This window comes from Neolamprologus brichardi, chromosome 19 (assembly GCF_056152115.1).
Source record: "Neolamprologus brichardi isolate AB-2024 chromosome 19, ASM5615211v1, whole genome shotgun sequence".
NCBI lineage: Eukaryota > Metazoa > Chordata > Actinopteri > Cichliformes > Cichlidae > Neolamprologus > Neolamprologus brichardi.
Window position 1 is genome coordinate 16290884 of NC_142122.1, and position 24260 is coordinate 16315143.

Sequence of the window (24260 nt, forward strand, 5' to 3'; positions counted from 1 at the left end):
TAATTTCGACACCTTCTCTGATGCCAGAGACCTTCACACGCTGACTCTCTTACGCATTAACACATTAACAAACACTCTCACTCTTGGCAAAGCAAACTGAGATTTTCGTGGTGTAGCCAGGGGTAATGGTGACACCTCGTACTCAGCGCATCTGAAATGAAAATGATCAGGGAACGGAGCAGATAATATGTTGATTTCATTGTGGAAACAGGTGCCGCTGCGTGACACATCATCAATCAATCAGAACTTAACAATGATCTCCCAGCACTGCTGGTCATGACCTTTGACCTCAGCCACGAACATGTATTTTTAGAATGATTTATGAGGGTCGAACCTGCGTTTAGCCGAAAATGGGTTAAACCAATGAGCCAAAACTGATATGATGTTTCTCCAATGAGACACATTGCTCAAATGACGAAAGGGAAAGCAAATGGGCGACGTTTTACACGTTTTTTATTATATTTATGCGACAAATTCAGTTAAAACCAGCATGAAAAACATAATTCAACAATAAATCCAACTAACTAGTGTCTGTTCATCCACAGTCTGATCCATATTCCGCTCCCTCATTGATTTATTCCTTTGTCATAATGAACATGGCTCTGTTATTTCATATTTCAGTCCCAGATACACCAGTCAGCTTCCTTAAATCGCCAGGCCGGCTAATTGGACTGTTTACTCCAGCATCTGTCACCAGAAGCTACAGGGCTTATTTTTAGAAAAATATTTATCCTTCTTCAAACCTACATTAACAGACTTATCGGCGTGCTGAGTCCAAAGAAATAAGATACAAATAAAAAACAATGGCATATCATCGTTATATGTGTACAAGCTTTACATGGTGAACGTGTGGTGTAAGCAGTGTGTATTTATGTCTAATATTAAGATTATTGGCAAAAAATAAAAGCTTGGGGATGAGTTTGCACATCCAAGCCAATAAATGCAATAATCACAGCATGTGGGCAATTCATTCGCTCTTTTTTCCAGCTCTCGGTGCTTAACACTCACAGAAACAAAGAATTTGCAGTATTTGAACAATTCTTTGTGAATTATTAAAGCAACGAGTCGCTGTGACCTTGGGTAAAGACCTTTTGAAGAACCCATAGTGTTTCATGAAATGACAAGCATGAAAATTTAATATGCCACTTTTATGTATCTTTCAGAATCTCCTGGAGATGCTTTAAAGCCACACGAGCTCCAAAGATGAGCCGCTGACTGAAATACTACAACATATTACACACGAGTGATACGATGAAAAGTGTGAGCTTGTCAAAATTCACAGAAAAATGTAAAGCCAGGCATGTAAGGTAATTTCATTAGTAATGCTGCAAATCAGTGTTGGGTGGAGATATGAACATTACTTTATATAGCACAAACTGTGTCCAGGACAGAAATCATTGCACTACACTGCTAACATCTCCTCTCTCATCTCCAGCTTTAACTATAGCGATGCTAAAGCTGTGTGTATCCCAACCCCTGCACAGCAGCCACAGCCTGACCTTCAGCATGTAACAAAGGCAGCGATGGGCAGCCAGGCTTGCAGCACTGCGGCTTGCATTTCTACCTGTACATGTTACTTCTTTGAATTCTCCTTTGGTTGAGTTTTCATACTTAAATACCATCAGGTTAGGGACATGTTTCAATATGTGAGAGTGTATCCTAAGGTTTACGTAGCTAACTGGTAAGCATGTGACAGTGGAATACAAAAGGAATACAACAAATCACTTGAAAACAAATCCCAAAATCTGGATCTGATTAAAGTCCCCAAGTAATAACGGAGCAAAACATGGTTACCTGCAGTTTTTTAAAATGAATCGCTCTGGTTGCATCACTGCAGAGATACTAACGTTCATACCAAAGAATCGCCCTTGCACAGACAGCACAAAAACACACACACACAATACAACATTGCTGCAGGCCAGGTGACCTTGAGCGGTTGTGGTGAAGCAGAGTCTCCATGGTGATGCACCTGAAAATCTCACAAAGGTACAGTGCAGCTTTTATAATCTTTTCTGTCAGATAATTGTCTTTGACTAAACACAAAACAAATTTCCTGTGGTCCTTGGCTGGCATTACTCCTGAATTTAATAAGAAATGAATAGCTGCGGCGACGAATGAGGAAAAACAGGTATAAACGGAGAGCAAACCGAGCTGAATATTCATTATCAGAGCTAAAAACATGAAAAAGTCAAAAGGTGCTAAAATAGGAAAACTCATCAGTGATCATTTCCTTTCCTTCATGTACTGCTACTGACTCTATAATACACTGCTGTCGCAGTGTGATAACTCACAGATGATTCAAAGTTTGGTCCACATACGTGTAAGCCTGAAGTCAATTAGGCCACAAGCTGTGAAGTGTTATAAAAGTAGTCGGGGGTGGATGGGTGGGGGGGGCTCGGGTGATGTGATGGAATCATCTGTGTTTGGTTGGTGGCTGTCTGCCAGCACGGTTGTTTATTCTCTGTAGCAGTCGATCTATTTTCCAGCTCAGATGGCTGTGATTGCTTTAGGAGAGAGAGATATGAGCTACCTGACAAGGATTACAATGAAATCTGTCTTTATGCGCCATCGTTTTTCATAACGTGCTCCTCCACTTACATTTTGCTCATGCATTATTTGGTCAATATAATCTGTCAGATTTAATCAATTTCCTTTTAGTGTTATAATAAATAAAACTGTTATAATAAACAGCAACCCTTGCGGTGATGACTGCATTTTCAAGTCCACACAGTCATCATTTATAAAGTGCTTAACAAACCTGAACATCACAGCTAACAGGTGGATTTTCTCATTTCAGTGCAGCTAGCCAAACATTGAAGAACCACTAACTGCTTAAGAGACACAGAGTGGAAGTGGACAGCATATCCTTGGTTTCTCATTATTGCAGGCAGGGGCTGTACAAAAGTGACCCCTTAGACTTATGTATAGTTTTAGTCCCCTTGTTTTCAGTGAGTTATCAGTGTTGCTAGTCTGTTAGCCTTATCAGCCAACCAACCAACCTGGTGACATCACATTCTGTACTGGCACAAGATGGCGCTAAACATGTTCTAACTTTAGCTTTAAGAGCTTATTTCTTATATTTAGCGTCACAGAGAGTGTTAAATCTATGTCTGTTTCTAAAAGCAGGGGAGTGAGGTAGTGTTTCATGTCCACTTTAAGTCTGGTATCAGTGGATCAGCAGCCGCAGACATAAGTATTCATGAAATTGGGGCTACAGCTGTTGCGTTCTTACTATCAAGCCCTCCTGAACCTGAGAGATCATCAGAAGCATCTTACCTAGGTTAAGGAGAAGAAGTAGTGGTCCAAAGTCCTCTTTTTAAATGAAAGTAAGTTTTGCATTTTATTTGAAAATCAGGGTCCTGGACTCTGGAGGAAGAGTGGAGAGGCAGTAAATCCAAGGTGTTTGAAATCCAGTCTGAACTTTCCGCAGTCTGTGATGATTTGGGGTGCCATGTCATCTGCGGCTGTTGGTGGCAGTTGAGCCGCTGTGTTTTTATCAAGTCCAAAGTCAACACAGTTGTCTAGAGGAGATTTTAGAGCACTTCATTCTTCCATCTGCTGACAAGCTCATATTGCCAGAATTGCTATCAAATGGTTTGCTGACCATGTTATTATTGTGCTTGACTGGTCAGCCCACTCCGCCTGGCCTAATCTATGGAGTAAGAAACACTCCACTGAAGAATACAGACAAACTATGACTAAGGCACAATAAAAAAAAAAAACCCTGAGCTTCAATAACACACAGCAGTGCCACAAACTCTCCTGAGGCTTCCTATACTGCCTATAGGACTGTGCTCGAGTGAAATATATTTATTGTCTCACAAATGATTGTACGTAAGAATCTCAAATTGCTTTCCAGACTCAGGTTCAAGGATACAAATGGAAACAAAGTAATAGAAAGTGTTCTATCAGTGTGAAGCTAAGGTTTTAATTCTTCTTTCGTTGAACATTTTGTTTTGATTTCACATAAAAATTACTTTTCACCAACTGTCAGTACTAATGCTTCATGTACGACTGATGTCACATGACTTTTTACTGCTTACCGCAAATGCATTTGTACTGATGGTGTGGTTTAGACTTGAAGGTTTCCATTTTTCTATACATATTCAAGCAGATGCACGAGCATGTTTTAATCCACATTTTAACCCTTTGTGCTGTAAACCAGCCTTGATGTCAAGACTGCAGTGTGGAATTTCAAAAAAGTTAAATAATCTCTTATATGGACTTGTTCCAGAAGTCCTACCTCTCCCACAGCGCTGCCCAGGAACCAAATAAAAACAGATCCTGAACCAAATTTAAACTGCTTGTTCTTTAATGTCAGCTTATTCACTTGTGCTGTTGTCTTGTCTTTTGTGATGACGCTAAAAGCCGTTACACAAAGTCTGTGTGTGATGAAAGAGCTCTTCCAGGATGTGAGAGCACTCTGAAATTGCTCGCTGGATGCGTTTGCCAGTAATGGGTGAATAAACAAGATGGAGTGAGCAGAATGAGAATAGATAAGTAGTGCGGTGGGTTAGAAATGTTTTCATGGAACAGCTTGAATCGAGCTCGCAGTGCGATTCCTTTAAGGACAACATATATTCCCCGAAGTGCTGCACTTAGTGCTAATTTATTGTTTATGTCTATAGGCCTTATCATAATATTGCATTTTTCCAGCATTGGCAATAAACAACGTGCTTAAATCAGCTATAGAGAATTCAGGTAGTTAACGTGGTATAAATTTAAAATAACATAAACATGTTATTTTATTTAGCAGCTTAAGGAACCATAAATTAGATCTAAAAATAAAGTGAAAATTGGACTCCATCCCACAAGCATGATGATTTCTAAAGCTGCTCTTTTTCTGCTCAGTGACAAAAACGCAACTGCTTCCTAAACTTAACTTGTATTTGTGACTTATGTTCGAAGCCCCCACACATCCACAAAATAAGCTTTAAATACCTTTTTTTTTTTCTCCCTGCACAAAATGACTCAAAAATCTGGATCGGAAATGGGGACTGGTGACGAGTTAAAAATAAAAATCCAATTTCACAACTCCTCTTCTTCTTGACAGAAAAGGGTCGTGTGATTGTAGGTAAACTGACTGCTGGTGTCATGGCAGTCAGGCCCATTTGGGTGGGGGTGTTTTCGTCTTTGGGTGAAGCTCTGCAGCTGGGCCCATGGAAAATAAATGATTATCTGGCTGTGAATCACCCAGTTGCACTATGAGGATGCTCCAGATTAGGTTCTGTTATAGAGTTTAAAAGATTGTTGGGTGAGCGAGTCGCTCCAAAAACCTCTTTTGTTGCAGAAGAAGGACAATCTTGTATCGCTGTTGTTTTTCAAATCCATGAAGGATAACACCGAGAGCTTGACTGGGCTGTGAGTTGGAGCTTCGCACTGCTGACTGTGTAATTCATCTGTGCCTGTAGCATTCATTTGCATAGTGTTTGCGCAAGTGAGCATTCACTGAACCACCTGCTAAGTCTTCTGATTACCACTCTGCTCTGCAGAGATTAGAAAAAAAAGGTCTTTACATGACTAAATGGTGCATGAAGGAGATTCTACCCACTGACCATACGCTGCTTGCCTCTCCACTGCACCAAAAAAACCTCCCATCTCTGCAGTGGTATGTGATGCAGTGTTAACAGTGACTGACTTAAACTTCTTCAGATAAATGAAAGAAAATAATATCTCTAAGTTTATGTATTTATTCTTTATTAAACACATGCATCACACGTCCTCTTATTTTGGTGTCCTGGTCTCTATCCAAGAAGAGGAAACTGACTCACAGAAGGCATAAACTCACAACTTTTGCAGACTTTCTGTTGTGCTGTGTTGTTCCCTGCGAGAGTGAGCTCGCAGACTTTGATCCTGCCTGTTTATTTCTCTGATATTACTTTCAGAGTGTGGAGCTGGCTGCTCAATCACAAGTCTTTGGGAAACTGATCAACAAGCACCTTTGATTTGCCTAATGAAGCCAGGTTGCTACGTGTAATTGCTTGATGAAGTGAATAATGAGGATGCGCCTGACGCTGAGCTGGAAAAACAAGTAAAGAACTCCTCGAGTCGATTTGGTAAACATTAAATTTGGGATTTTTTCTTCTGCCAGTTGAACTAATTTGATGTAAATTCAATTTATTTTGCGGCGCTGCGTCGACTACGGCATGAAGTGTCTCCAGCTGGGGAGGAACACAGGAGTATAGAAGTGGCAGATTAGGAAACAGTTAAGAACCGTTAGTGCTGAGCGGGTCTCTATTTATGCATCTTTTCCTGCTCCCCCGCCCTTCCTCCCTGCTTTCTCGTGCCTCCTTGCACGCTCCCATCGAAACAAACACATCAGAGACAGACAGCCTGCTTTGGAGACTCGTCTGCTAACATGCTGTGTGTGTAATCACTATATTTTCAGTCTCCAAATCCGTCTTGTTCTCTCTGATTTCACAAAAATGGGAACGAGTCTCTTGATGTGCAATAAATGAAACAAATCTTACTTCGCATGTTATTCTGCGTCTGTTTTGAGAGACTTTGCTCTGTGTGGACTGAAAACAATGACTCCAGAATGTAGGCAACTGCTCAGATGACAATTGGCTGTAACTGGAGAAGGATCAATATTGGCTGAGGGGGGGTGATGATGCTTTAACGCGGACTCCTTATAAAATCAATCGCTCTAAATCACTTTGCAATGTTCATCCACGAAGCCAGATGGATGTGACAATGGCAGCAGCCTCCCAGTGCAGAGGATTTAGAAAAAAAAATGAGCTTCTACAAGTTGATGATAGAGTCATAAAGAGACCTTTTGTCTTCACAGACAAGTCTGTCTTTAAAATCACGCCCTCGGTTACTGAAATAACCATGATAATTATTATGATTGATGTGTGTCGCAACTGTCTGCCCACTGCTTTGGGAGTGGATTGACGCCACGTTAAAACTTTGTTCCAAACATGAACGAACAAGCAGTCTGAATGGAAGTCACTTTATGTGAATTAACTACAGATGAATTCCACAAACGCCATTTATTACTCGTTGATGTTTCGCTTACACTGTCTGTCTTGGATATACTGTCCCGCCGCGAGTGATCAGCGGCTGCTAGAATCTGAATCAATCTCAGCTTAGCAAGCGTTGAGCAATTACTTGGATGACTCCTCAGCCTCTTTTGTTCTGCCAAATCTGGAGGCACTGGCATCGCGCGCAGTGTCTTTTATTGTTCTCCCATAATGTTGAATCGCCAAATGTCATGTATTTTCCACAACAAGATACATGTAATTTGGGAGATGGCTCTACTGGGAGTGCATAGTGGAAATAATTGCGCAGCTGTGCAGGACAGCAAAAGGACTCCTAATGGTGTGAATGTGACTCCCGTCTACAGTAAATAAATAGATGAATAGTGTTCAGAATAGATTTAGTAGCTTGAACACCGCACTAAAAATACACATCATGGTCCATTTTTTAAAATTAGCTTGAGATGATTGTAATCACAAGCCACCACAAAGAAAAAAATGTTCACATGAAAGTGAATGTCAGCATAAAAACTTCAGCTAAAAGACAACAATGAGAGGGTCGTGAAACTACATTTCACACATATCAGCAACAAGTACATAAAGAAAAGCAAGAGCGGTCATTAAATTTTAAAAAGAACCACAAATACTTCTACTGCAGGCCATAAATCCCATAAATGCCCTCACTTACACACCATTAAAATCACATGCAACACTGTAATCGATTTGGGGCAATCCTGGCTCAAGAGTTGGGAGTTTGACTTGTAATCGGAAGGTTGCCGGTTCAAGCCCCGGCTTGGACAGTCTGGGTTGTTGTGTCCTTGGGCAAGACACTTCACCCGTTGCCTACTGGTGGTGGTCAGAGGGCCCGGTGGCGCCAGTGTCCGGTAGCCTCGCCTCTGTCAGTGCGCCCCAGGGTGGCTGTGGCTACAATGTAGCTTGCCATCACCAGTGTGTGAATGGGTGGATGACAGGTTGTGTAAAGTGCTTTGGGGTCCTTAGGGACTAGTAAAGCGCTATACAAATACAGGCCATTTACCATTTCCAAATGTAAGATGAGAAGAAGTGTTGTCTTCACAGCTTTCCTTTTCAGAAAAGGAGAGGGGAAATGCTCATGGATGAAGAGAACTTCCTAGAACTTCATCCGCACTTCTCTCTTGATGTATTTGACACATTTGCTTGGCTAAGAGACGTCAGAAAGCAACATATTGCGTCATGATCTAAAGAAACAGCCGAGAGATCATCTGAAAAGGGTTGCAAAAAATGTCTTTTATGAGCTTTTGGGACACATACAGGGAAAACGTAGAGCAGCGGTGAACCTTCCCAGGAGCAGTCTATCAAAAATACTCCAAAGCGCATGAATGGCTCATCCAGGGGGTCACAAAAGAACCCAGAACAACATCTAAAGAACTGCAGTCCTCACTTGTCTCATGATTAAAGAGGCATCCATGAGGAAAAACCACTGCTGACCTAAAAGAACACAGAGGCCCATCTCACATTTTAGATTCTGGTTCAGGTTACTTTATTAATCCCCCAAAATGGCAAACTGTTTGCTGCTTAACCACACAACCTACTCACAAACTGACACAACCTACAGCTTTTAAACAAGAATCACAGTCAGTGTTGCATGTCAAGGCACAGAACAACAAGAAATAATTTCAAGGAAGAAAACAAAATGAACACAGTCAAAGTAATAATGGTATGAAGTATCTGTTTGTTCTACAGTGGGGTACAAGGTAACAGCTTGTGATGGCTTCGGGCTGCTTTGCTGCGTCGGGACCTGGACGACTTGCTGTATCGACTGAGCAATGAATTCTGCTCTCTACCAGAAAATCCTGAAGGAGAATATCCACCCATCACGTCCTGCTCCGAAACTCAAGAACACTTGGGGTTATGCAGCAGGACAATGATCCAAAACAAACCAACAAGTCTATCTATGAATGGAAAAGAAAAAGAGTCTGGCTCATGCTCAAAGACCCTCCAATGTGACTGATTTAAAACAATCCTTAAAAGAACAGTGGGCAAAAATTTCTCCAGAGATGAGAAAAAGTCTTTTAGGTTCGGCGAACCCTTTTCTCTTTATAAATGACATCATCATTTAAGAACTGCGTCTTTTTGTTTGTAATATTTTATCTAATACTAAAATTTGATCTGAAACATGAAAAAGTGACAATAAAAGAGCTAAAAATGCGCATTTTGTAGTTGTTTTTGCTGTGTAGTTGAAATTCATTGCTATGTGATGAAATAACTCAACAGTAACACAGCTGGGTTCCATCCCTGTGTAAATAACCAAGGTATTGGATGATGCTGGTCGTGGATGATGCGCTTCCCACTGCGCTCCAACACCTCAGATCACGTGACTAGCAGGCGCACACAGCGCAGCCTTTATAACCGCCTGCTCCGGCAAACCCACACACCCCACCGGCTGCCTGCTTGGCTTTACTGTATGTTTGACACTAGCAGTATCCGAGGAGTCGGCTCGTGATTATTAAACCACCAAAGCAAGAACAACAACCAACAGATTTTTACTCTCGCCTCCAGTTTTTGGGTTTTCAGTTACTTTAAATGTTGGTCAGGAGTGAAGGCAGAAACAGCAGACCGGTTTACTCCCAGTGTAATTGAATTGTTTTTATTTCTATTTTTTATTTCCTTTTTTTTCGCGTTATGGATCCGTGCTGGGTATTTGTAGCGAGAAAATTAAGGTAAGTGTTTTTCGCGGCTTTGTTTTTCTTTATTTGTTCTTGTGAGTGCTGCTGGTAGCTTCCATACTACTATCGCGCTCTCGCCTTTTGAAAAATTGTTAATAATTGATACCATCATTACCGACATTACAATGTAAATGATCCATCGGACAGATACAGTCGCTCTTCATCTTGTCCCTCGATGTCTAATTAGTCCAGTGATTGCTGCAAAATATCGTAATGCTTAATGACCTTCTTTAATTAATAAGAAATCCCTCTATGTCCTACATTCTTAATGCAGTGATTTCCCCCGAGGCTGCACAGGTTTGTCATCAACTGTTCAGTTTCCCACTATTGTCTGGGATGCATCTGTTGTGGAGTCAGCTGGTTGATACACAGAATAACTCCCAGTAACAAATTCATCTTCCACTATATTAATCTTTAAATAAGAACTGGCACTATCTCCTGTATTGAATATTTTTTTTAATGTGATGTAACAAGAGGTACTTTCTTGTATTCTAATAAATAATTGCATTTTTCTTCATAGATGTGCTCTTCTACACTCCTAATACCTCACATACCTCTCCACTGAGCATCTCTACAGCCTCAAAAACCATGAAGCTGGCTTTGCACAGGATAGCAGGCACCACGGTGAGCACCTTGACAACAGGTGTCCAGTATTTCGGCTCCAATGATGCCACCTACGACGACCCCTCAGCTGACTCGAGGCTGATCAAGAATGGATTCCACTATGAGAAAACTCACTCTGCTCCCATCAGCAGCTCCTTTCCCGGGATTGTCTCTGGAAGCAAGGAGGTCATTTTCAGCGCCCTCTCTCCCATTTTTCCCACCAATGTCTCAGACTTGCTGCTGGGTAATGCCACCTCTGTGGAGAGCGGAGGAGCGCCACAGTGCGCCGAGAACTTAGCAGACAATATGGAGTGTTTTATGATCCTCACTCCCGGCCAGCAGCTCGCGGTTGCCATCTTGGCACTCACCCTGGGTACATTTACTGTGCTGGAGAACCTCGTGGTGCTGTGTGTGATCCTGCACTCCCAGACCCTTCGATCCCGGCCTTCCTACCACTTCATTGGCAGCTTGGCTGTGGCTGATCTAATAGGAAGCATCATCTTTGTTTACAGTTTCTTGGACTTCCATGTCCTCCACCGAAAGGACAGCCCTAACATTTTCCTCTTCAAGCTGGCTGGGGTTATTGCCTCCTTCACTGCCTCTGTGGGCAGCTTGTTTCTCACTGCAATAGACCGCTACGTCTCCATCCACAGGCCTATGGCGTACAAGCGAATCATCACAAAGACTAAAGCTGTCATTGCATTCAGCATGATGTGGACCATCTCCATCATCATCTCACTGCTGCCGCTGCTGGGCTGGAACTGCAAGCGTCTCGGGACAGTCTGCTCTGACATTTTCCCTCTAATTGACCAGAAGTACCTGATGTTTTGGATTGGGATGACGAGCATTTTGCTCTTATTCATCATCTACGCCTATATGTTCATCCTCTGGAAGTCTCATCACCACGCAGTCCGCATGCTAAGCCGCACCTCTCAGAGAAGTGTGATTGTCTACACCGCAGAGGGGGCTAAAGTGCAGACGGTGAGGCCTGACCAAGCCCGTATGGACCTCCGTCTGGCTAAAACCCTGGTCTTGATCCTGGTGGCCCTCATCATCTGCTGGGGTCCACTCCTAGCCATCATGGTTTACGACCTCTTTGGGAAGGTGAACGACTTCATCAAGACCATTTTTGCCTTTTGCAGCATGCTCTGCCTGCTCAACTCCACCGTGAACCCTGTGATCTACGCCATGAGGAGCAAGGACCTGCGCAGGGCCTTCCTCAACATTTGCCATATGTGCCGGGGAGCAACGCAGACTCTGGACAGCAGCGCTGAGAGTGACTGGAACATCAAGAGCGTGAGAGCCACAGCAGGCAGGGCGGGGACAGATGGAGGAAACTGTGCAAAGACTCGAATTAAAGTAGCCCAGGTTACAGTTTCTGGAGGGACTGGCACTTCTGCTGCAGAGCCGGTCTAATAAAAGACAACTGTGAAGTCAGGATAGTGTAGAATAGCCCCCATCCTCCTAGTGCACTCCTCTGTGACTGTAAAATGTGCCAAAATGACTGACAAACAGAACTGAAAGCAAGTTTTTGTTGTCGTCTTTTAATCTGTAATGTTATAAAACTGGATCCCTGTAGAGTGGAGTGTGATTAGTCTAATGAGGGCTGTACTTATTTCATTATGTTCTCATTTTTGCAAAAAATGAGTTGTCTGACTGACAATGGCAATTTTATGAAGAATAATTCAATAAATATTATAGCTGTATAAGAAAAAGGGCATTTCTCTCCATTGTTACAAAACAAATGCTATGCTTTGTTATCTTTGCTGTTGTCTGATTTTGTTTTTACAGATTTAGCAGTAAAGACAAACTGCATTTGAAGATTTTCACATTACATTATACGGCAATATTGTGGCAGTCATGCAAGGTGAAAATGTGTCCATCCTCATACAAAATAGCAGTTTGGAATAACAGAACATTGCTGTAAGTAAAAGCATTTCATTAATAATTTTCAAGTGACTATTGATGATTTTGTAAGTCTATGATATTGTGAAGTTTGTCAGTACCTTATTTATTTATTTTGAAAAGCAAAGTGTTGAACTATGAATGGCCTTTTGATCAGATCAAAACTATAGCCTGTGGTGTTTTGGGAGTGTTGCTTAGCAGCTTTTTTCCACATCGGCTTACAAAAAAAGAGCATCTTTTGTACAAATCTACACTGCCATATTCCTGTGAAGCATACTGTGTGCCACTGTGTCTCATTCCTGTGTGTAAATGGAAGAATGTGCTCGAAAATGTGAAATTTGTCTATTTTTATCATAACTTTGTCAACATGCCTGGTATCTTTTTCAATAAAATGGTGAAAATCAGCTTATTGGTATCTAAACTTACTGCACACACACGCACAATACGTTTTTTTTTTCCTTTCATTTTCAAAGTCAAAAGTGTATGTCACTATCTGGGGTATTGGAGTGTCACATGTTCTACAAGTAAAGGTGAGTTTTGAGTGTGATTGGCCTTAAAGTAAGACATTTTACTTTTTCAGAAACAAGACAAAAGCTATTAATGTAAATATTTCAGAGTCATGAAAGTGTCATCTTTCCTTTCTTTAACCCCTTGGTACTTTTTTAGGAGTTAGTAGAAGAATAATCTCCTATGTGTCTTTTTGTGTAACACTGCCCTCATGTGGTGATAATTATCTTCACATTTGAACTATATTTGATGCTTTTTGACTGTTCTTCCTTTTAACATTCGTATTTATTTATCACTAGTTGAAATGTCCATTGATGTCAGTAACTTAAATTACTACTTTTTCAACTTTTGCTGTTTAACACCTAGTCAAACAAACAAACAAACAAAGAAAATACTGATAGAAAAATGTCAGTTCAACTTAGACTCCAAGTTGCCACATTCATGATGCAATGCTGACAAGTTCCAGTTGTAAATAATGATATTTACAGCTCAGTTCATCAGAATTTGCTGACATCAACAGTTAAATTCTCACTAGTGGCAATCCAATATTACAGATGCAATTTGTAAATTTTAAAAAGTTGAGAAACAGCAACCAACAAATTCTTAAGTGCTGACGTTGCATAGTTTGCCCACCAGATGGTACTCTGCAACTTCCCTGTCGGGAACAAGTGTTTGGAACCTCACAAGGTCGTTAAAATCTGATTTTGTGTGTGTTTGAAAGAGTAAAAAAATAAGCTATGGAATATCAGATTTTTAGATCATCGGATAATGGTATCTGTCGCAATTACATATGGCAATAAAAAACAAATGCACATTAGTCAGACATTGTCAATCATTTAAGCAACACATATACACGTAATCACGTAATCTAAATAATAGCTAATTAGGCAAGCATGTCCCAAAATGATTTGCTGAGTGTGAAATGCATTAGTTGATAGCTGAATTGGGAAATGACGTTTCCACTACTGATAATCCCAAGTCAACATGCTGAAATCCAATTATAGATATCTGTATCAGCATTCCTATTAAGAATGGAATTACTAATATCTGTTGCCTTTAGAGGCATGCTTAGAGCTGTACACATCAGGTGAGTGAAGCTATCTCTACACGCTGAAGAAGAAAGCTCTGCGCGGAGCGCCACAAGGGCCAAAATGAATTGAAAAAAATTCAATAATAAGATCATTAAATAATCGTATAGATGTGATTTTAATTGAAATTGCAAATAAATAATTGATTAAATAATTTAATGAAATGAACTTATGTGTAATTAATTATTTATATATTTGATTGTTAATTCGTTCTCATTTTAATTTATTAATGACAAATGTAATTAATTATTTAATTATGTATTTCTTTAATTCATTTAGGCACTCATGTCCCCCTGTAATATCCTTCATGTTTTTATCCCATTTTTTTAAAAAAAGGGCCTTTTATTGCTTTGGCACCTCTGCTGTATTTTATTCCTTTTTTTAAGCTAAAAAATGTTCCATCCATTCTCTTCTGCTTGCGGGGGGCTGAAGCCTATCCTACCTACCTCCGGGCAAGAGACAGGGTGCATGCTGAACAGATCACCAGTCTGTCGCAGGGCTAACACAGAGACTCAGACAGACACAGAGAGAATCATTCGTATTCACATTCACACTGATGGCCAGTTTAGAATCACCAGCTAACCTAACCCCACTAACAGTATGTCTTTGGACTGTGGGAGAAAGCCGGTGAGAACGCACGCAAACACGAGGAGAACATGAAAAACCCCACACGGAAATTAGTAATATGATGTTAGAAGGAATGTCCATCATCCTCGGGCAAAGCACAGAGGATCTGTATGTACTGGTTTGACATTTTGCCTTCAGCGTTGTCACTAAAACAGCGGCAGGTTTCATAATAGGCTATAGTAGCTGAGCCTCTGCACTGTTTTCATCAGTTACTCCAATATTAAAACAAACGAGTGTATTCAGCATTAAGAGTAGAAATACAGGATGCGGAGAGAAAAGAATCACAACAAACTGTCAAATGTGAAGTTTATTCCTCAAAGCTAAAATTAAATCAAATCAATTATCAATTAAATTAAATGGGGTTTATGACCTATACTTTTTGACTTTTGCAGCGCTGTCATGTTTTGTCGTTGGTTTACGCTTCATGGTTCACTACATAATCCAGAATTCAATGCGTTTTGAGATTGTTTTTTTTAGACGTGACGTCACTAACCAGAGAAGCCGACAGCGACAACCTCGCATCAAAAACAGGCAGCTAAGTTGTGCTAGCTAGCCCCCCTATCTAACGGCAGACAGTTGGCCCACAGCTGGCTGATCGTCACTTCAACTTTTGAGAAACAAGTTTAACAACAACACGAGCTGGTGAGCGCGGTGAGGCAGGCCAACTTCCCCCCTCCCCAGAAGGTAACATAAAAACAGCTTTATACAAACGTCAACCAGGACACACGCTCACGCCAGCGGCAGCCACAGCTAACGTTAGCTTTGTTTTTTTTTTTTATTGGCTAGCAGGAGTAGCTAACGCTAGTTCGCTAGCAGGCATTTAAAGCCGGAGCTGCGCAGTATGCTCGTAGTTTTATCCATCGACAAAGGAAACGGATTTGAACCTAACAATTAGCTAGTTGTGTAAAAAATTAGGCTCGGTTAGTAGCTGTCTAAAATAGTTGATGTCATCTCCTCGTTATTGCCTTGTTTCGGTGTTTTTACGTGCAATCTCTCCCTTTTAACAAACTGAAGTCATGGCGTGTGGAGCCACTTTGAAGAGGACCATGGATTTCGATCCGCTCATGAGTCCTACATCCCCCAAAAGACGAAGATGCATCCCCGTGTCCCCGTCATCCTCATCCCCTAGGAAATATCTCAGCATGGAGCCTTCGCCATTCGGGGAGTCTTCATCAAGACTTAGTGCAGGTAATGCTGGCTAAGTTGGCCTGCTTGTTTACTATCTGGAGGGGGGCAACAGCAACATGTTGAGTCACTCTGTGTCAAAGGTGAAAACATGACAGCTGTTACTAATGGACACCCTGCTTGTCTGTTTACCCCACTAGAACAAATCCTCAACAGCATCAAACAGGAGTACAAACGCATTCAAAAGAGAAAGCATCTAGATGGAGGCTACCAACAGTCAGAGTGCTGCTATTCGCCAGAATCCCCATCCCAGTCGTCTACTATGAATGCTTCCAGCATGGCAGGTGGGTAAAGGCGCAAGGTTAAGCTCAAATAATCATAAAGCCCATTCTACAGTGCGGTTTTAAGGTTTGATTGTTATTTATTTATACAGGAACATCCTCTGGAGGCGTCTCTCCATCTAGAAAAGAACAGCCATTATTCACCCTCAGACAAGTTGGAATGATCTGCGAACGCCTGCTGAAAGAAAGGGAAGAGAAGGTTCGGGAGGAATACGAGGAGACCATGACTTCAAAGTTGGCCGGTTGGTACCCAATGCTAATGTGTTTAAAAAACTGAAACAGCAAATGTTAGCCACATATTTTCCCCAAGTAACAAACAATAGTTGTGAAGTAAAAGGTTTTAACTGGTTGATTTTGATTTCAGAACAATATGACACCTTTGTGAAGTTCACACACGATCAGTTAATGCGACGATTTGGGGAGCAACCTGCAAGCTGTGAGTTCCTATTTATTTTTAATCCCACCTTATTTCCACATTGGATGTAAAGGACAAAGCCTCAGCTTTCACTTCGAACTCTACGATTTTAAATTTAAACTGGCACTTCTGGTTACTTTATTTATATTTCACCTCCCTTCTCTCCAGATGTTTCCTGAGTGTGGCACAGAATTTTTGCAAGACGGCCTTCCCACGCTGCAAGCTATCACGTGATATCTCGAGGAAGAGAAGCGAAAAAAAACTCATCATTGTAAGAGATTAAGTTTAGCTAGTTTAAAGGAAACTTTTCTTACTGTGCCATATATCTGTCTTTGGGCAAAGGTTTATATGAAGCTGTTGTCAGTTGTTACCACTCTGTTGTAAGCAACTAGGTGCTTCCTCATGTAAATGGACCCTATTTCTACCAGTGGCCTACGTTCCTCCAGCTGTACGTGTATCTACAGTTATCTCACTTTTGTAATGATTCCCAGCATTCCAGGCTTTGTCACTTGTTTCTGTTTTGTTACATGTAAATACAATAAAGCAGGCATTGAGTTTTACACAAGGTTGGCAGGTCGGTCTGAAAGAATGTGGAAGAAACGCAAGTTTGAACAGAAAGAGTATGTTTGCTGTTTGTTCACTGCTTTTTAAACTGAGCATAAAGTGGGCTAATTTGCTCCCACCCCCTCCCACCACCAGTGTTTTATTTATTGAGTTTTGTTCTGCTGGTATCACTTTGAAACCAATGTACTTATTAAAAACAATAAACATCTTTTAAGAGTTGAAAACTGGTTTGATGCATCAAACTATATCAGGAATAGCTTAATAAATACAAGTAAACGTATGTGATCGAGTGCTGTGATAAACAGCATTGGGACTGCTCTCAATTTAGTGCTTAAATTACTCTCAAACTGTAAATGAAAGATGGAATATGGAAGTGCCTTAAACCTGCAATCTTTCTCACATCCAGTAAGGGGTGACTGCTTTAATTACAGAAGTAAGTTGGATTATATAGAAGTGCATAGGAATAGCATCCCTCAGCTCACTCTATCTGTAACCTCAGTTAAAAACCATAATGCTGCTTTCAAGACTTTATTTAGTACATCATTTTCATTTGAATGAAAATGGTCCAGATCAGAGTTAAACATGAAGATAAAGGATGATGATTTTCAGGGCTAGTCTGCCTTCACCGTAAGTTGTTTTTTTTTTTTACCACTTGTTAGCAAGTGTTTGCAGACAAACAAAACCTCCACAGGCAACTGTAACTGTTTGAAAAGGGAAAAAAAATCCCTTGGAGGTTTTTGGTACAACTTCTTTACGAGACATTTCTCTCAGCGAGAGTCAGCAGCCTCCATGAACCACTGCCAACTAAATGGACAATGCATATTTTTCCCTAGCAACAAGCTGTTGTATCATGTCTGACATGTTGGTCAACTTTCAAGTAATGTGTGAGAAACCTCAGTATATTACAATGTCTTAATTAGTTTGAGTTGTGCTTCAGTGTAACAGCGTATTGGTGTACCAGTCATTGCAGACAGGACCTACAGCACCTGACATCGGTCTATTATTTAAAGAAGCAGGTGTGATTTGCACGTCTTTTATTAGAGTGAAAAATACGAATCTGAAATTAATTTCCACAGATGTTAAAAAAAATGTTTCTTGTCACAATTGTGGTTAGCAGCCTCCCCAGGTGAGTCGCGCCACATGGTCTGTCTTCTGCTTGGTAGACTTGATGAAGCCCAGAAATTCGAGCTCTGATACGGCGCGGATGAAACGAGCGCTAAAGGACGAGTTAAGGAACAAAAAGTCTTCACTCAAGTTAAAAGTAAATGGCATATTTCAGCAGTCGTGTTTGTGATCTTCTGCTCTTAACTTTGATTATAACTCCAAGTATTTGGGTTGCTTACAAAACTAGAATTACCTCAACTGTCTTATCCAATCATGACACTCAAACAAAGACATAACTGAGGAGTAGCTGCTTTACTGTTGTCTCATTACTCATTTTCACTCACTGAGCAAAACAGACAAACAGCAGCAGCACAAAATGATCTGTGAGAAATACTTTTTTTTCCTGGAAGGATACTGTTTGACTTCATCCACTTTCCCAAAATGTTCAGAATCCGGATCGTTACCCTCAGCAGCCAAAACCACGGTGGAGTACGCCTGAAAATAAACATGTTTTCATTCATGTCAGCGTCCGAGTCATTCTGGGCCAATAATTAATCCTCAGACTGATAATGTGACACGTGGGCCCCTCGGGATCAATAAAGCCTCTCTTACACTGAGAAAAACAAAAGCTTCCAGCTAAAGAAAGTTTATGAAGCAAAGTGGGAAGCTGTGGAAGTTTAACCTTGGTCCATTACAGGTAATGAGTTCACTATTAAATTTCTTAGTTTATAAACTCACTTCCAGCCAGTCGTAGAGGTTGATCAGCCTTCCGCACTCCAAGTGGAGCTTGTAAGCGATACAGATGTCGGGAGCAGCGTTGGACACCGTCCCATCCTCGCTCTTCAGGCTGTCGTTCTAAAAGAAAGTCGAAGTTGTCACGTGTTTTTTGAACGTCGCTGCACATTAGTGGTTGTACACCAAAAGAAAAACTTTCTTCACTTTCACTTCCTCCTGCTTATAAGGGACAAGCTGAAGCAGGTGTACCTGAAGATAGTGGTAAGGATTGCTGAGCGCAGCCTGAATGGAGGTACGAGGTGTGGCATTGAGGTGGCGTCTCACTGTGGCAGATGAACTGTAGTAGCAGACCTCATAAAGAGGCTGTGACTCTGGGGGGGACAGATGGCTTCTGGGTGGAATAACATCATTAGCTGTAGAGTGTTTGCAGTGATGCGAGTTGTATTTGGGGGAACCACAGTCTCATTTGTCTTACTTTACTAAATTGTCGATAAGCTCGAGCGCTTCGTTCCTGAGGTTTTCAAATGGACTCAGTCGCTTGGCTCTCCGAGACTCGTTCATCTCCAGCAGCGTCTGTGAAAACGATAATAGAGTTTAGGCAACAGCAAAACAGCAGTTTTAAAGAGGCGGAGAACTAATCCAGTGAAACAAAAGACAAAAACTACAATTTAAGTGGTCAGTTACCTTCTGCAGCTGGAACAGATCTGTTTTCTTCTGAAGATTTTTTACTGGAGAGGCGATAGAAGCTTCCACAGTTGGAGTAATTTCAGTAGCAGCTGAAATACAAGATAAAAACTTGTACATTTGGAAAGAAGGGACTGGACTCATTTTCTTGCTCCTTTTATGGGGTCACCACAGTGGATCATGAGCCTAGCATCCTCCTCCGTCACACCAGCCCTCTGTTTGTCCGCCTTCACTGCATTCACGAACCTCCTTTTCTCAATACTTTTCCATCAACACTCTCAATTCCATCTGTAGTGCTCTTTCTTGGCATCCAGCCACACTGCTGCTCTGCTGATCATCATCTCTAACCCTAGCCTAGTTTCAAAAACTCTTTCCTCTAGCTTCATGGAATGATTTATCAAGTTTATCCCTCTGCTCATCACCCTTGTTATTGAAAGTTTCTACCAGTACATTTCTCCTCCATTCCTGAGGCTTCCTGTCAATCGCCGAGATTATGTTAAACAGTCTGGTTTAAAACTCCACCGCCTTCTCTGTTATACCATCTCCTAGCGATCTCTTCTTGAATCAAAATCACACAAAATCATATCTTCAACTTACTGTCCAGCTGCTTGAATCTGGCAAGTAGAGCCTCCAGCTGGACGAGAGCATTCTTCATCTTCCTTGACTTGCTGAGCTGCAGTATCTCCACACACTTCTGTAGCAAAGAAACCAACTCGCCTTTTGCCAGCATCCTAAAAGGAAAACACATTAGCACCTCAAGTGGTTATTTTAGGGTCAAAGAGAAAAAACAAACAAACAAACAAAAAAAGACATCCAACAAAGGCACAGCATTCGTTTGTTGTCTATGAATAGCAAGTTGGCCACCAGGAGGCACAATAACCTTCTGATCAACCGTGAATATGCTGCCATCTGGTGGTGAAATATTCCAATCTCATCTGCTCAAGTAGTTTTTTAAATTATTTACTGTTCATTAGTACAAATAATCCATCTTAAAATACTACATGTGCCTAAAATTTAAGTCAGTTTTTAGCAAACTGTTCATGTTACCAACTTTTTACTATGTGCCAGCTAATCACGCTTACTTTACAAGCTTCATGGCTGACTGGTAGTCCTCATTCTCCCATACATTGTTCGCCAGACATATTAAATGGAGCTCCCTGATCTGTAATGCAAATTAATCCACTGTTATGTCAAGGCAGATTAAACAGCAGTACTTTGGTAATAAAGAAGACATAGCTTAGACCTACAGGAGGTCAGAAATAGTGGGCTGCTTAGGCATCAAAACTGTGAACTCTTGCCTGTTTTCCGAGAGGATATCGAGGTAACGATGAGGTCAGAGTGTGGAGACACCTCAGGATGGGATAATAGTTCTTGTGGTATTTGTGGAGATCCTTTATCAGTTGTTGACACACCTCCTAAAAACAGACCAAGCAGGTCTTGTTCAAAAACCTCAGACATTACAGGATCTGAAAACGTGCACGTTCACGTACGCATTCAGCATTTCAGATGATGAGAATGTACCTTTAAGTGAGAGTCATCGGTCATCAGATTGACCTGTTCCTGTGCTTCCTGCTTCTCTACATACCTAGCGAAACACACACATTAAAACAATTCAAAGTCTTGCTTTCACATTTGAAAAAAGGTAAACACAAATACACAAATTAAAAACATGCTAAGTCCCCTACCATCACTTTTTGCAGCTAAATAAGTGCTGCATTTGCACTTTTGACTCACACAGGTGGGATGATTGGAGAAAGAAACAAGTCTGAGTACCTTTTGAACGACGACAGCTGTCTTATCCTGTCCAAGTTGGGTTTGCTGAGCTGTGTGACGTTGAACAGAGCCTGCTTTTTCTTGCAACACAGAACACTGAGAGGCTGAGAGTGAAAGTGCTCGAGCAGAGCCAGCTGCACAAAGACCAAACAGAAACTTTAAACTCACATATTTCTGTATTTGAATTACACAGAAAAGAGGAGGATGACAGACTTGAGGAGACTGTTAGAGGATGCTCCATACCTGCAGTCCCTTAATGACGTTTCTCACTGAGAAATCATGGTAGAGGAAGACGCCGATGAGGACCTGCATCACTTTCCCGTTGAGTTTAAAAGCAATGTGTGACGTCAGGATCAACTGAAATAATAAAAGAAAGAACATTTAACTACTTTTATTTAATTTCTTTACATCCTCCAGGCCACTGATCATCTGCAGTTAGGGTTAGTGTGACAGCTATGGCTCGCTCAAAAAGAAATGTATCCTTTTTGAGGCACTGAAATGGAAAACAGAAACTAATGTTATAAATGTAGGACAATTTATAATAAATGTACCATCTAATTCCTGAAAACCTGCCTCTTTAACCAGAGCCTGCTCGTCTGCAACCTGGTGGTATCAGGAGGTTTAAAATGTAACTTACACTCAGGAAATTGCTTTCAAAAAGAAGATGTTAGATATGTTTAAGTATGCAACAGTCTTAGATATCAGGAAGGTTTTCCCATCTGGAGGCTTGCACATATCAGTGTTTTTATGTTTTTTTTTTATTCTTTGGTCAGGTTGAACTTACCTTGTCAATGACTGTAGCCAGGTGTTGTGTGCATGACAGTGACTGGAAGAGCTCGATGCAGAGCAGGGAGGACACAGAGTGGGGAAGCATGTGCTGGATGGTACTGGGTGATGTAGCGATCCCAAAGATGAATGTCAGTGGAAGACGGTCAATGTACTGACTGTGGAGCAGAGTTTGTTTAGCAGAGACTTGCCCAGCTTGCAAATCCAAAATGCATTGTCAATTATTTGTGTATTATGTGCAGCCGTAAAAAATAAGAAAGCAATTCAACTCAAGAGTCTTCATTTACCTGCAGATGAGGATGAAGTCCTGAAGAACTCTTGGGTTAAAAGCCTCCAAATCTTTGAAAATGATTACAACAGGAGGCTGCTGCTGCTCATCTCTGACTTGGGAGCTACGTTTTTTCCCTGGAGTATCAGTGGCAGATTTCTGAAAAACACAAAAACAAAATAAAAACATATATGATACATATCACTTACAATCCAAGTCTCTGTATGCACGTCAACAGTGGTTTGTGCTCCCACCTTTGTTCTTGCAGTGTACCAATCACAAAGTATCCCGAGAGAGCAGTGCACGCTCCTGTGGACCCGAGGGCTCGTCTCCACATTCTCCTCCTCATCTTCATCATCCACAACCACAACTGTATCCATCAACCGCTCGAGCACCTTCTTCATCAAATGCTTCAGTGCTGAAATCATAAACGAAACACATACCATTTAAAGCAAAGCCTATGAGGGGAGCACAAAATGATTTCTGACTGATGTTTTAACCCCTTACCTACACACTCTTTGGCCTGCACAGAGGCCACGTGAGGGCTGACAGACTGCTTTAGCATGTCAGACAGACTCTGAAAGGTCATGTCGTGATCTGGGATGTTCACACCTAGAGTGGACATCAAAGGAAGTTGAGATTAGGTAGAGATGACAGTATGTAATGTAAATTGATTATTTTTACCAGATTATACATAGATGTGAGAGCCACATGTTTTTTTTTAACTCAAACATCAGATATTACTGCCTTATAACCAACATACCGAGCATTAGAGCTGCTGTGGGGATCTCACTGGCCCTCATCTGTGATGCCCAGTCGCTGTTTTGACGCGTGGAGGAGCATTTCCTCGTGAAGTCCAGCAAACTGTCCAAGATTTTCCTGTTGAGTTCATCTTGTAAAGCCTAAGAACCAAAAAGTACATATGTATGTAAAATGTATTTGTATGTAGAAGAAAAAAAAAAGGTCTGCTCAGTAAAAATCAAACTAACATGGCTAAATTAACGACTTAAAAAAAAAAAAAAAATCACATTAATACACTAAAACACTCCTGAAGCATCTCCTGCTTTTGTCACTATATATTCAAATTTAAAACACAATAAAAACACGCTTGCATATACAACAATAAAGCCATGTATGGTATATTTATAATGTATGCATGTATAATGTATATTATATATGTACAAATTAGAGGCAATGAACTGTTTTCTCAGTTCGATCAACTATGAGCACATATTTTCCTCTTGGGACAGAAAAGTCTACTGTCTGGTCTTCCTGCTGAACATCTGTCCTCACCTCTGTGTCTGTTTTGATTTTGTCCCACAGTTCCTGACATAACCTGAGTCGTGTTTCACTGCTCTCAGCATCCTCGCAGCCCTGAACGAAGTAACTCTCTGTGGCGAAAAAAATGACATCAGCAGCTTAATACCACTAAATCCACCCGACAGGTCGGCAAGACAAATGTTGTATAAACACTCGCGTATCTCACCCAGACTGAGCGTCTTCTTCTTTTTCTTAGCGCTGGGCTTGAAAACAAAGCAGCCCTAAAAACGTTGACAAATAGTCTTATTTGACATTGTATGACGACTGCCAGTAAATTAATAAGTTTTAATCAAACATGCATGAAGCACAACATATATAAGACTTTACCTTTGACACGGATAAAGTAGCCATCTTTCGCTACACGGGTCCGCAGTGAACAGCCCGGCCTGTACCCTGAGCTGGAGGTTCTATGTGCATTTAAAATGACGGATGCCTGTAGCCTTGCTGGGTATCTACTTCCCGCCAAAGTGACGTTTACGGAAAAGGTTGTGTTCAGCTGATAAACAGCTTCAAGCGTGAGTGCGTTCATACTTGTCAAGTTGTTTTAAGTTATCCAACCACAACCCACTTTTCTAAACTAACATAAAATACACCAGATAAATAATTTAAAAGAAGGAACGAACGTTTTTTTTCCCGTTAGATCACTGCTGTGAACGCTTTCTAACATTGCTGATCTTGAACGTTCCCCAAAAGCATCTCCGGTGTCCCGTTAGTCCTTCAGGTCCATTTTGCG

General features: G+C 41.1%; 3 protein-coding genes across 3 annotated transcripts; 2 read left to right on the forward strand and 1 right to left on the reverse strand.

Moving 5' to 3' along the window:
* The first annotated feature begins 9389 nt into the window (after positions 1-9389).
* On the forward strand, positions 9390-12582 carry LOC102781546 (cannabinoid receptor type 1B-like). The gene is made up of 2 exons (XM_006809768.2): positions 9390-9676; positions 10203-12582. The coding sequence occupies exon 2, from the start codon at positions 10271-10273 to the stop codon at positions 11699-11701; it is 1431 nt and encodes a 476-aa protein (XP_006809831.1). The 5' UTR covers positions 9390-9676; positions 10203-10270; the 3' UTR covers positions 11702-12582.
* A 2305-nt stretch (positions 12583-14887) lies between these two features.
* LOC102781254 (akirin-2-like) lies at positions 14888-17081 on the forward strand. Its single transcript, XM_006809767.3, has 6 exons — positions 14888-15096; positions 15427-15600; positions 15738-15881; positions 15971-16120; positions 16243-16314; positions 16462-17081. The coding sequence occupies exons 2-6, from the start codon at positions 15429-15431 to the stop codon at positions 16470-16472; spliced, it is 549 nt and encodes a 182-aa protein (XP_006809830.1). The 5' UTR covers positions 14888-15096; positions 15427-15428; the 3' UTR covers positions 16473-17081.
* Positions 17082-17686: 605 nt separating this feature from the next.
* Positions 17687-24060, reverse strand: orc3 (origin recognition complex, subunit 3). The gene is made up of 20 exons (XM_006809766.3): positions 23855-24060; positions 23694-23748; positions 23501-23598; positions 22971-23109; positions 22715-22819; positions 22462-22625; positions 22227-22366; positions 21938-22097; positions 21397-21510; positions 21154-21287; positions 20902-20965; positions 20679-20795; positions 20463-20542; positions 19978-20111; positions 19381-19472; positions 19172-19269; positions 18946-19087; positions 18700-18816; positions 18377-18456; positions 17687-18073 (listed from the first exon to the last, which is right to left on the reverse strand). Exons 1-20 carry the CDS (start codon positions 23876-23878, stop codon positions 17968-17970), a joined length of 2163 nt encoding a protein of 720 aa, XP_006809829.2. The 5' UTR covers positions 23879-24060; the 3' UTR covers positions 17687-17967.
* Between the last annotated feature and the right edge of the window lie 200 nt (positions 24061-24260).

Bases quoted from the DNA above. Each gene is read 5' to 3' on its own strand.
- LOC102781546 (XM_006809768.2), top strand. From the start codon at position 10,271: ATGAAGCTGGCTTTGCACAGGATAGCAGGCACCACGGTGAGCACCTTG.
- LOC102781254 (XM_006809767.3), top strand. From the start codon at position 15,429: ATGGCGTGTGGAGCCACTTTGAAGAGGACCATGGATTTCGATCCGCTC. The intron at 15,601-15,737 runs GTAATGCTGGCT...TTACCCCACTAG, and splicing joins TTCATCAAGACTTAGTGCAG to AACAAATCCTCAACAGCATC. The intron at 15,882-15,970 runs GTGGGTAAAGGC...TTATTTATACAG, and splicing joins GAATGCTTCCAGCATGGCAG to GAACATCCTCTGGAGGCGTC.
- orc3 (XM_006809766.3), bottom strand. From the start codon at position 23,878: ATGGCTACTTTATCCGTGTCAAAG. The intron at 22,098-22,226 runs GTAAATGAAGAC...TCTGCTCCACAG, and splicing joins GACTTCATCCTCATCTGCAG to TCAGTACATTGACCGTCTTC. The intron at 20,796-20,901 runs GTACATTCTCAT...GTCTGTTTTTAG, and splicing joins CCGATGACTCTCACTTAAAG to GAGGTGTGTCAACAACTGAT.